Genomic DNA, 13,726 nt, shown 5'->3' on the forward strand with positions numbered 1-13,726 from the left:
ACAGTTGCATTTCACTTTGATGTTAAGTACGTTTAACTTGAGTGGGAATGCAAAATACTTCCTCTGAGCCAAAAAGAGAATTATGGAGAACACAGAGACCATGTTCCAGACTATTCTGGCTTTCAAGTATGTCAAATATTAACCCTAATATGTATTAACATTTTCCCATCAATACTATATGTTCGTTTGTATTGATTTTAAACTACCTTTATTCAATTTATAAAATAGAATTATCTAAAATGGGAAGAAGTCCCATTAAAATCTGTTAAATCAGAAACCATGACTTTACAATTCATACATATAGGGGCACTGTCCTGCTTGTAATTATAAGAGAATATTGGCTGAAAGTACAATCTATGAAAATACAATCTGATTCCATTCACTGCCAAGTGTTTTAAGCTTGACATTTTTAATTACTGTAGATATAATCTGAAACTATATAAACAAACACATGGTGCTTTAAGCAAAGGATATACATAAAAATTTTCAAGACATTTGTAGTTTGCATATTTTTCTCTATTTCAATAATGAAAAGCAGGGAGGGTACTTACTCCTGTTATGTAACGAGGTCTATATTGAATAGTTCCAAATAAACCAAGAATGACGATAATAATATGTACAAAATTTGCCAGGATAGGTGCCCACTGATATCCAAGGAAGTCAAATATTTGCCTCTCCAGCACACAAACCTAGAAGAGCAAAACAGGATATATAGATAAGCACAGTGATGAGAGAAAATAAAGGATCACACCGACATTATAATTAGCAATTGTAACTGTGTTACCATATCTGGCATTTGTCTTTAACAGTGAGAAAGACATTTTTAGGTATATTTCAAAGGAAGACTATGGAAGCCGTGGATCCAGAGACAGGTACAATCCTTTCAGGGATGATTTTATGGAGGCATCAAGTAGTATTCGCAGGATGTCATCTGTGCAGTCACAGGATAAATTATATTGTCATATGCATTGTCAAACACTTGAAGTCATCAACCAGCAAGTTCGGGAAATGACGTCCACACCAAGGGCTTGTTGTTAGGATCTGCTCAAATGTCACTGTATAAGTTGGGAATAGAGCAAAGGGGGTTGATGGAGAGGAAAAAGAATTCTTCGGCAAGTCAAGAGACCAGATTCTGGATGTCGACCTGCCACTAGGCAGCTGTAGTGCCCCAGGTAAGTCATTTCCTTCCTCTGGGAGTCTGATTTGATTACTCATTTGTAAAATGTAAGACTTTGACTAATGTCTAGGGTCCTTCTAACTTTAATAGTACTAGATTATAAATCAAATGTGACTTAAAAAAAATCATATCCAGTTACCTATAGTAACCAGGAAAAAGAAGGGCCCTGAAAGAAACTTAAAACAATTTTTTATTTTAAAAAATAAAAATAAAGCATCACTGTTATAAAAACAAGAAACTTAAGGCATTTGAAATTCTTCCATATTCATCTGTGTTTACAAGTTTACAATTAAGTCATAGGTAAACAGTGGGGGAAGAAAAGCAAAACCAATCAAACAACCAACTCACCGACCAACCAAACAACACCCTGAGATTGGTCAGTAGTCCAGAAGTGCCACTTTATATTGACAAGTGAAACCTGAATAGCTGACAAGCCTCTCATCAGATCTAACAAAGCAAAAGGGAATGGTGTGAATTAAACGCAGCTTTATTTTTCCTGCCTGCCCTCAGGTGGAATGATAACAAACTGTCTGTTCCTAGTAAAACACTGTAAAAGGACCTGATGTTAAGCACGGAGATTCAACAATTGTTTTTCAATTAACTTTTAAAGGAAAATGATTTTAAAACCCCTAAGTCACTAACTATGCTTTATCACTCTGCTTTAATGATATTTCTTTTCAGAAGAACACACTAACTCTTCAAACAGACGGTTTGCTTTTAAATTAAATACCTGTAGCCTAGGTTTGAAGACTTCTTGAATGACCATTATTCCCACTGCAGTTCTTTAACTGACAGCACATTTTCTCATCAGGCATTGAAGGAGAAAATAAACTCATGACAACTGTTTGCATGACACCTCTATTTCCTAAGACACACCAGGTACCATGTTACGTTGTAACAGTAAGAGTCCAGCCTAAACAAATCTTAAGTTTCACTTAGTCCTGGCAGTGAATAAAAAAAAAAAAAAAGAGAGGATCTAGGTCCAGGTCTGTTCTATGCTACATATTCTAAATCCAAAATACCCACCAGAGTCCCAACAGTGGAATTCAATATTCTGATTGATTAACAAACAGACTGTCATGGAACATGCACATAACCCAAGCCTCATAAACTTTGAACTGTCTCCTGATGAAACATTCCTTCAATTGTTATCATGCAGTCAACACTCCTTATAAAGGAGGCCCATTTGTGATGTTAAGCAATATTACGTATGCCTTGTTGGAATTCATCAACATTACCAAAAGATAAGTGGTTGTTCTCAGCATTGCTAATTGTCTATATAAAAGCTCCCTCTAACACAGAACTCTGTTATCTTTATCCTATGAATAAACAGTAAGTACAAATGTAAAACAGCAGCAAGAAGAATTTAAACTCTATAAATTTTGAGCATCATAACTGTGGGGACACAGCAGGGAAAAGGTATAGAGGATAAGTGCATCAGTCAAACAGTGGGAAATCCCTCAATAAATGCTCCAATTATGGAAGAAAAGAGCAAGTACCATCGTTAATTATAACAAATATATAGAGAATAATATACTCACTAAGTCTGCAAGGCTAAAATGAAGTTGCATCAACATTTATCAGTCTTCTTTTATGACAGAACTAATGGTTTCATCAAACATTACTTATGAGGTTATGCAGACTGAACAAGCTAATGTGCAGTTCTTCACTTATAGTATTTCTGCTTTTTCCTCCTCTTTTTGATGGGCTCCTTAGTCATCCTAAGTAGCTTTATCACAGGTTTTACTGTTTAGAGCTAGGGCTGAAGAATGGAAGATTTCAATAAGTATAAAGGGAATTAACAATTTACAGAGTAGGTACAGTCTTTCCTAAGAACTCCTTCCAACAGGATGTATATTAACTATGAAATCACTAGGAGGTTGTGGAGTTAGAGGAAAGAGAATATTTTCTTTTTTAAGTTAATTGAATTTTTAAAAATTAAAGTATAGTTGATTTACAATGTTGTGATAGTTTCAGGTATACAGCACGGTGATTCAGTTATACACACACACACACACACACACACACACACAACACACACACACACATACATATATATTCTTTTTCAGATTCTTTTCCCTTATAGGTTATTACAAAATAATGAGAATAATTCCCTGGCTATACCGTAGGTCCTTGTTGACTCTCTATTTTATATATAGTAGTGTGTCTATGTTAATCCCAACCTCCTAATTTATTCCCTCCCCTTTGATAACCATAAGTTTTTTTCTATGTCTGTGAGTCTCTTTCTGTTTTGTAAATAAGTTCATCTGTATCCTTTTTTTTTTTAGATTCCACATGTAAGTGATATCATATAATATTTGTCTTTCTCTGTCTGGCTTACTTCACTTAGTATGATAATCTCTATGTCCATCCATGTTGCTGGACAGTATTTCATTCAATTGGTATTCATTTCAAATGGCAGTATTTCATTCTTTTTTATGGCTGAGTACTATTTGTTAGAACACTTACTACATGCCAGACTTTCATACTATTCCTTGGTCATCGAATCTGCACAAAACCCAGAGAAGTAAATATTATTGTCTTATTTTTCAGACTAAGAAATCTAAGATGTAGTATGGCTATGTGATTTTCTTGCAGTCTCAGAAGTGGTAAGTGGTCCAACAGGAATGTAGGCGTATGTGCATGCCCTGTGCTGTGTCCTTGCTTTAGAACGCTTGCCACATCTAGTCCAAAAAAAGAAAGCTTTCACAGATTTTGCTGGAGGCATAGGCCGGGTACAGGATATATGCTACATTTTTACCTTATTTATTGTAGAATAGTATAGAGAATCTCTTTGATCATACTTGTCACCTCATAACATTATATCATCACTGGTCAAGGCAGAGTTCCTTTTCGTTTTGTTTTGTTTATTTTCTTATTTGACTCCAACAACCCATGCTCTCAATGTTATTCTCCTATCATCCACTGGACTCTAATATACTTATTTTATGCCCTTTGAAACACCTGACATACAAATAGATGCATATAGCCTTGAAAAACATTACTGCTGTTGTTTGTGTGTGTGGCATTTTCACATAAAAGGTCTTAGGGAATAAGTCTCTTTCATGCTTGTCTATTTTGCTAATTTTACATAAGTTTTTTAAATGTTTTTTATTTATTTATTTTCTTATTAGTCATTCATTTTATACATATCAGTGTATACATGTCAATCTCAATTGCCTAATTCATCACACCACCCCCACCACCCCCACCTGCTTTCCCCCCTTGGTGTCCATACGTTTTTCCTCTACTTCTGTGTCTCAATTTCTGCTCTGCAAACCGGTTAATCTGTACCATTATCTAGGTTCCACATATATGCGTTAATATGCAATATTTGTTTTTCTCTTTCTGACTTACTTCACTCTGTATGACAGTCTCTACAAGCATCCACGTCTCTACAAATGACCCAATTTCGTTACTTTTTATGGCTGAGTAATATTCCCTTGTACATATGTACCACATCTTCTTTATCCATTCATCTGTCGATGGGCATTTAGGTTGCTTCCATGACCTGGCTATTGTAAATAGTGCTGCAATGAACATTGGGGTGAATGTGTCTTTTTGAATAATGGTTTTCTCTGGGTACATGCCCAGTAGTGGGATTGCTGGGTCATATGGTAATTCTATTTTTAGTTCCTTAAGGAACTTCCATACTGTTCTCCATAGTGGCTGTATCAATTTACACTCCCAACAACACCCTCTCCAGCATTTATTGCTTGTACATTTTCCGATGATGCCCATTCTAACTGGTGTGACGTGATACCTCACTGTAGTTTTGATTTGCATTTCTCTGATAATTAGTGATGTTGAGCAGCTTTTCATGTGCTACTTGGCCATCTGTATGTCCTCTTTGGAGAGATGTCTATTTAGGTCTTCTGCACAATTTTGGATTGGGCTGTTTGTTTTTTTAATATTGAGCTGCATGAGCTGTTTATATATTATGGAGATTAATCCTTTGTCCAATGATTCATTTGCAAATATTTTCTCCCATTCTGAGGGTTGTCTTTTGGTCTTGTTTATGGTTTCCTTTGCTGTGCAAAAGCTTTGAAGTTACATTAGGTGCCATTTGTTTATTTTTGTTTTTATTTCCATTACTCTTGGAGGTGGATCAAAAAATATCTTGCTGTGATTTATGTCAAAGAGTGTTCTTCCTAAGTTTTCCTCTAAGAGTTTGATAGTGCTCAGTCTTACATTTAGGTCTCTAATCCATTTTGAGTTTATTTTTGTGTATGGTGTTAGGGAGTGTTCTAATTTCATTCTTTTACATGTAGCTGTCCAGTTTTCCCAGCACCACTTATTGAAGAGACTGTCTTTTCTCCATTGTATATCCTTGCCTCCTTTGTCATAGATTAGTTGACCAGAGGTGTGTGGGTTTATCTCTGGGCTTTCTATCTTGTTCTGTTGATCGATAGTTCTGTTTTTGTGCCAGTACCATATTGTCTAGATTACTTTGTAGCTTTGTAGCTTTGTAGTATAGTCTGAAGTCAGGGAGTCTGATTCCTCCAGCTCTGTTTTTTTCCCTCAAGACTGCTTTCGCTATTCGGGGTCTTTTGTGTCTCCATACAAATTTTAACATTTTTTGTTCTAGCTCTGTAAAAAATGCCATTGGTAATTTGATAGGGATTGCATTGAATCTGTAGATTGCTTTGGGTAGTATAGTCATTTTCACAATATTGATTCTTCCAATCCAAGAACATGGTATATCTCTCCACCTGTTGGTATCATCTTTAATTACTTTCATCAGTGTCTTACAGTTTTCTGCATACAGGTCTTTTGTCTACCTAGGTAGGTTTATTCCTAGGTATTTTATTCTTTTCATTGCAGTGGTAACTGGGAGTGTTTCCTTAATTTCTCTTTCATATTTTTCATCATTAGTGTATAGGAATGCAAGAGATTTCTGTGCATTAATTTTGTATCCTGCAACTTTACCAAATTCATTAATTAGCTCTAGTAGTTTTCTGGTGGCATCTTTAGGATTCTCTATGTATAGTATCATGTCATCTGCAAACAGTGATAGTTTTACTTCTTTTCCAATTTGTATTCCTTTTTCTTCTCTGATTGCTGTGGCTAGGACTTCCAAAACTATGTTGAATAACAGTGGTGAGAGTGGACATCCTTGTTTTGTTCCTGATCTTAGAGGAAATGGCGTCACTTTTTCACCATTTAGAATGATGTTTGCTGTGGGTTTGTTGTATATTGCCTTTATTATGTTGAAGTAGGTTCCCTCTATGCCCACTTTCTGGAGAGTTTTTATAATAAATGGGTGTTGAATTTTGTCAAAAGCTTTTTCTGCATTTATTGAGATGATCATATGGTTTTTCTTCTTCAATTTGTTAATATGGTGTATCACAATGATTGATTTGCATATATTGAAAAATCCTTACATCTCTGGGATAAATCCCACTTGATCATGCTGTATGATCCTTTTAATGTGCTGTTGGATTCTGTTTGCTAGTATTTTGTTGAGGATTTTTGCATCTATATTCAACAGTAATATTGTTCTGTAATTTTCTTTTTTTGTAGTATCTTTGTCTGGTTTTGGTATCAGGGTGATGGTGGCCTCATAGAATGAATTTCGGAGTTTTCCTTCTTCTGCAATGTTTTGGAAGAGTTTGAGAAGGATAGGTGTTAGCTCTTCTCTAAATGTTTGATAGAATTCACCTGTGAAGCCATCTGGTCCTGGACTTTTGTTTGGTGGAAGATTTTTAATCACAGTTTCAATTTCATTACTTGTGATTGGTCTGTTCATATTTTCTATTTCTTCCTGGTTCAGTCTTGGAAGATTATACCTTTCTAAGAATTTGTCCATTTCTTCCAGGTTGTCCATTTTATTGGCATACAGTTGCTTGTAGTAGTCTCTTAGGATCTTAGTATTTCTGTGGTGTCTGTTGTAACTTCTCCTTTTTCATTTCTAACTTTATTGATTTGAGTCCTCTCCCTCTTTTCCTTGATGAGTGTGGCTAAAGGTTTATCAATTTTGTTTATCTTCTCAAAAAACCTTCTTTTAGCTTTATTGATCTTTGCTATTGTTTTCTTTGTTTCTATTTCATTTATTTCTGCTCTGATTTTACGATTTCTTTCCTTCTGCTAACTTGGGTTTTGTTTGTTCTTCTTCCTCTACTTCCTTCAGGTGTAACGTTAGATTGTTTATTTGAGATTTCTGTTGTTTCTTGAGGTAGACTTGTATAGCTATAAACTTCCCTCATAGACTGTTTTTGCTACATCCCATAGGTTTTGGATCGTCGTGTTTTCATTGTCATTTGTCTCTAGGTATTTTTTGATTTCCTCTTTGATTTCTTCAGTGATCTCTTGGTTATTTAGTAACGTATTGTTTAGCCTCCTTGTATTTGTGTGTTTTATGTTTTTTCCCTGTAATTGATTTCTAATCTCATAGCGTTGTGGTCAGAAAAGATGCTTGATATGATTTCAATTTTCTTAAATTTACTGAGGCTTGATTTGTGACTCAAGATGTGATCTATCCTGGAGAATGTTCCATGCACACTTGAGAAGAAAGTATAATCTGAGGTTTTTGGATGGAATGTCCTATAAATATCAATTAAATCTATCTGGTCTATTGTGTCATTTAAAGCTTGTGTTTCCTTATTAATTCTCTGTTTGGATGATCTGTCCAGTGGTGTAAGTGAGGTGTTAAAGTCTCCCACTATTATTGTGTTACTCTCGATTTTCTCTTTTAGAGCTGTTAGCAGTTGCCTTATGTATTGAGGTGCTCCTATGTTGGGTGCATATATATTTATAATTGTTATATCTTCATCTTGAATTGATCCCTTCATCATTACGTAGTGTCCTTCCTTGTCTCTTGTAACGTTCTTTATTTTAAAGTCTATTTTATCTGATATGAGTATTGCTACTCCAGCTTTCTTTTGGTTTCCATTTGCATGGAATATCTTTTTCCATCCCCTCACTTTCAGTCTGTATGGGCCCTAAGTCTGAAGTGGGTCTCTTGTAGAAAACATATAGATGGGTCTTGTTTTTGTATCCATTCAACAAGCCTGTGTCTTTGGTTGGAGCATTTAATCCATTCACATTTAAGGTAGTTATCGATATGTATGTTCCTATGACCATTTTCTTAATTGTTTTGGGTTTGTTTTTGTAGGTCCTTTTCTTCTCTTGTTTCCCACTTAGAGAAGTTCCTTTAGCATTTGTTATAGAGCTAGCTTGGTGGTGCTGAGTTCTCTTAGGTTTTGTTTGTCTCTAAAGCTTTTGATTTCTCCATCAAATCTGAATGAAAACCTTGCCAGGTAGAGTAATCTTGGTTGTAGTTTCTTCCCTTTCATCACTTCATCATGTCACTCCCTTCTGGCTTGTAGAGTTTCTGCTGAGAAATCAGCTGTTAACCTTATGGGAGTTCCCTTGTATGTTATTCGTTGTTTTTCCCTTGCTGCTTTCAATAATTTTTCTTTGCCTTTAATTTTTGCCAATGTGATTACTATGTGTCTTGGCATGTTTCTCCTTGGGTTTATCCTGTATGGGACACTCTGGGCTTCCTGGAGTTGGGTGGCTATTTCCTTTCCCATGTTAGGGAAATTTTCAACTATAATCTCTTCCAATATTTTCTCAGGTCCTTTCTCTCTCTCTCCTCCTTGTGGGACTCCTATAATGCGAAGGTTTTTGCATTTAATGTTGTCCGGGAGGTCCCTTAGGCTGTCTTCATTTCTTTTCATTCTTTTTTCTTTATTTTGTTCCGCAGCAGTGAAGTCCACCATTCTGTCTTCCAGGTCACTTATCCGTTCTTCTGCCTCAGTTATTCTGCTATTGACTCTTTCTGGTGTAGTTTTCATTTCAGTTAGTGTATTGTTCATCTCTCTCTTGTTTGTTCTTTAATTCTTCTAGGTATTTGTTCAACATTTCTTGCATCTTCTTGATCTTTGCCTCCATTCTTTTTCTGAGGTCCTGGATCACCTTCACTATCATTATTCTGAATTCTTTTTCTGGAAGATTGCCTATCTCCATTTCATTTAGTTTTTTTGCTGGGGTTTTATCTTGGTCCTTCATCTGGTACATAGCCCTCTGCCTTTTCATCTTGTCTATCTTTCTGGAATGTGGTTTTTTTTTTTTCCACAGCCTGCAGGATTGTAGTTCTTCTTGCTTCTTGTGTCTAATTTTACTAAATTTTGGTTCTTGGTTGTTTGGCTTCTGCACAGTAGCCATTATAAATGCATAACTTCTTGCTTTCCACAAAGAATTCTGTACCCTTTCACTACTATTTTTATGAGGTTTTTTAAAAACATAAATAGTGGCTACTTTTTATCAACCATTTTAACTGTTATTTATGCATCTGAGATCATCACTTTATTCTTTTCTTTTAGACTCTTTTAGACTATTTTCTTTTAGACTATTAATGTGTTTGATTATACTGACAATTTTTGTCAGGTTCAATTATCATTTTTTTTCCTGTGGAAATCTTTTCTTGAAATGGAATATTATTTTTATCACATTTCCAGTTTGGGTCAAATACAATTTTATTTCAGAGTTTTGTATCTATAAACTGATGTATAATTCAATTTTCTTTTTCCTTCATTCTCTGACTCTGTTCTAAAGGTTGCACTGGCCTTTAAACCTAAGTAAGGCTCAATGTTTTTTTAGACCCTTAACAACCTTTGAAGAACAAACAGTTCTATTCTTTCCCCAAAAGCAACCTGTGTCAACTTAGGGAAACACATTTAGGTGCATAGATTTTCCTATATTGTTATGTAGGTGCCAGCATATAGGCATATATCTGGTGTGTGTTTGTGTGTGTGTGTGTGTATGTGTGTATACATCCTTTTCACATCATTTTGTCTACATAAATGGGATTGCAATGTAAATATGACTTTTCACCTTACACTTCTTACTTAGTAATGTGTCGTGGAGGTTTGTCTACATTAGCACACCCTGCTTTCATAGATCTATCTCATTATATCCTTAAACATTCCATTTTAATAGATATTTTATTCTATTTTAATAGATATAGACTTTTAACACACACAGGTGCATTAAACAACCTTGTATATGTGTGTTGATATATCCACAGGCTATATCTCTAAAACTGGAAATGCTGGGTCAAATTCTAGTCGTAAAATTTCAAATATTACAACAACTGTTATTAATTATTTTTTGGTATATATGTAGTACTGATAAGACATGAAAAATTACTTTTCTGTTTGCATTATTTTAAATGTGAATTCTAATAGAATTGTTAGTTCAGTCAAGTATGCTTAAGCTGAAAAGTTTTCAAAAACCTTTCTGATGCTTACAATTAAGTAAAATTTATCTTACTTTGAATGACAACAAATGTTCATAAAAGTACTGGTGCAACGACTTCATGATAAATAAATTAATTGACTTTTCAAACTGGAAGAGACTCATTCCACACCCATCAATTTACACCTGAGAAAACTGGGCCCCATTAAGTTAACAGTTTTTTAAACTAACCTTGACCTCTTAATAGGAGAATATTCAGTCTGAAATTTGTTTCGAATGTTTGCATGGCAAATAGAAATCTTCATATTTCTTTGGTAGCTACTGCCATTTAATTTTTTAGCAAGGAAATTGCATTTATGTGGATACACTAAAATATATTTTTTTAAACACCCAAATTGTACATTTACAGCTAGTTGTTTTTGATTGATGGGGTGTGGAATTGGTTTCCTTAAGATATTGCATTTTGTTAATAACCTCAAAGACTTCTTAATGAATGTCTCCCTCATATTAGCATAATTTTCTTATGTACTTAAAATTTAACATGTGAGTTATACAAATAATACAAAATAAAACTTATATATGACCTCTGAGAGAAAAAAAATAGGCTTTTTTGTATCATGGTAGATCATGAGTTCCTTGATTTTCAAAAAGTGTTGTTAAAGGCTAGAAACAACCAAATTAAATTGCTACTGCTAAACTGTAAATTGAAATTGCGCTTATCTATGGGTACCCTTTTCTCCTCTCTGTACCCTCCCCCCTTTCAGTGTCTCCACTCCCCTTAAGGAACCTGAGGTTTCAGATCGGATCAAATCTCAAGTCTCTCAGAAAATAAACAAGGTAGACTCAGATTCAGATGTTACGTAGGTAGAATGCTCCCATTCAAAGTTCATTTGCAGCGTTAAAGACAAAAAGAAATGACAAAGTTGGTCAAAAGTTAGTAACATATAAATTGTGGAATTTCAGGAATCAATAAAAAAATGATTTGTATTTTAGTTGTTTGCAGGAGAAGATAACTTGTAAAATTACCTTTGTTTTAGCATAGGTAAAACGGGAAGGAAACGGGAGGGAAAATCAAGATGAAAATTGAAACAGGCTTTAACAGTTCCCAGGATGGGTGCAAAGTTCTTATTTCATCCAAAAGGACCATGAAAGTTTAAACTTCCAAGCAGACATAGAGCAGAGCTGTTTGTCAGAATTTTGTCAACAGAAATTGCTGCTAATTCTTTTCCCTGCATTCCAGTAGAGTATGGCCAATTTATTGTTCCCAGTTGTATCCCCTGTTTCCTGCCCCACAGAGAACATAAAACAACCCAGAAGGAAATGAGGAAACTGTTCTGATACTGTCTCCTTGATCCATATAGGACTCTGTTCCCTTCAGCAAGATGTTCCTGCCCTGAGATCTTGCCTTGGATTTATGTTTCTCCTGTGTCTGGCTCCCTGGGGCAGCATCTGCTGTGTCTTTGCTGTCTGCTTATTTTGGTAAAGCTGCTAATTCTGTCTGTGTTTATTCTGTCCCTTTGCTGGTTCTTGTCATGCTAGATCTCATCCACAATGTGGTTACTTACCCTCCCCTGAAGTCTCCTACAGTGAACTGTAATCTTGAGCATATTCTGTACTTAGCTGCTCCAGAATCAGACAAGTTGGTTTCTCTTATTTTAAGCCAATTCCCAGGAAAGCTGTAAAGACTAGAGGTATTGGGTCTTTATAACATTGCTGAGGTGCTGAAGTCATTGTGATATTGTCTAAAAATATCAATATCACGAAGCCAAACTCTATATAATTACGATTCATTATTCCCCCGTTTAAGGTTCTCTTGTGTTGTTCAAAATGGACAAGATAAGTGAGAACATATATGTCATCTTTTAAATATTATATGCAGGTGATATACTAGAGACAAGTTTCTTTCCTTTTACCAAGTGACCACATTCATATAAGCAATGAAGAGAACAAACTCCAAGTAGGGTCTGCAGTGATTACACATGTAAGATACAGACAAAACCAAGCACAGAGATTTACTTGAAGAGTTTTAGTTACTCTTAAGTAACTGGAATTATTCAAGTGTATGTGTATGTATATGTGTGTTTGCATGTGCATGTATGTGTATATATATATATATATATATATATATGTACTGGTGTGTACATGTTTGTTCACTAAAGGGTACAAAATGAAATTGTAAGGTGTTTGGTAAAAATGGGCCACAAATACCAACAATTTATATTAATTCAGTTGAACCAAGGATTTTCTGTCTCCTTCCACATAATTTCTCTTCTTTAAAAGCAAGACAAAAAAATAAGCCACAACAACAAACAACAAAAACGTCACCAAAAGACATCTGGCCCTAATGACTGGTTATAAGAGAAATCAACATGTCATAGTGGTCAGAACTCAAGTTTTAGAATTAGAAAAACATATTTGAACTCTTAACTTGCTGTATTACCACGAGGTAACCTAATTGCTACGAATCTCAGTTTCTTCATCTATAAAATAGGGATATTGTAGCTCCTAAGAATTTCATGAAGATTAAAGTAGTAATGCACACAGAATACTTATTAAAATGCCTGGGTTGCTTCCTAAAATGGTTGCTATTATTAATATTTCAACTGCATAGCAAGTTTGGATATTGGATTTTAGTACAAACGTCATTCTAGACTAATACTCCTGACAGAATATTTCAGTTAGAGATGATCACATGTTTCTCATTCTGTTGGTTACAAATGCAAATAATAACATGGCAGACATGAATTACCTTAAGTATTCAAAGTGATCTTTCTTAATGAATGCTTCCCTGAGTAATTCAATACCCCATGTATTGATTGTAGTACTTTTTGTAGTATACTATGCTAAAAACCAGATTTGAAACATCATTTCCTGTTATTTTCCATCATTCTCCCCATCTTTCAAATATGAAAAACATCAACATGTATTTTAAAAACTCTATCTCCATATAGTTAAGCACAGTAAAGATTTTCAAGAAAATTCTGGTGAAGATTTGGCATAAGCTCAAAGGAACTAAATAAAAACAAGGGTCTATGTTTCTTACAAAAGTACATTTTCTTATAAGCTGCACTACTGAAAAACAATACATGGTGTTTCTTAACAGATCTTTATTGAATTGCAGGGTCAGTCACATATTTCTGAGGTTGAATTAATAGGGTTATTTAATTGACCCACATAGGAATCAAATAGTGTATTTTAGGACCTTTTCCACTATTTTGTGTAATAATGCCGCTTCTATATAATTTTAAATATGCCAGCTAACATTCTAGTTGTTGTGATAACAAAATCATTTATTATTTCTCACAGCTGTTCATTCTGCCTAGCAATTTATAACCATTTCATAGTGAA

At 34.7% G+C, this 13,726-nt stretch overlaps 1 protein-coding gene across 4 annotated transcripts in view; it reads right to left on the reverse strand.

The window, feature by feature from the left end:
• Positions 1 to 13,726, reverse strand: part of NKAIN2 (sodium/potassium transporting ATPase interacting 2) — a 979,302-nt gene that overhangs the window by 520,375 nt on the left and 445,201 nt on the right. For all 4 annotated transcript variants that reach the window (XR_010933719.1, XR_010933720.1, XR_010933721.1 and 1 more), the window contains one exon: positions 552 to 689. Coding sequence is in view for 1 of the 4 variants with exons in the window: in XM_067702200.1 (XP_067558301.1) it covers positions 552 to 689 (138 nt within the window). In the remaining 3 variants the exon portion in view is untranslated. The remainder of the gene's footprint in view (positions 1 to 551; positions 690 to 13,726) is intronic.

The sequence above is a fragment of the Pseudorca crassidens genome, chromosome 13 (assembly GCF_039906515.1).
Source record: "Pseudorca crassidens isolate mPseCra1 chromosome 13, mPseCra1.hap1, whole genome shotgun sequence".
Taxonomy (NCBI): domain Eukaryota; kingdom Metazoa; phylum Chordata; class Mammalia; order Artiodactyla; family Delphinidae; genus Pseudorca; species Pseudorca crassidens.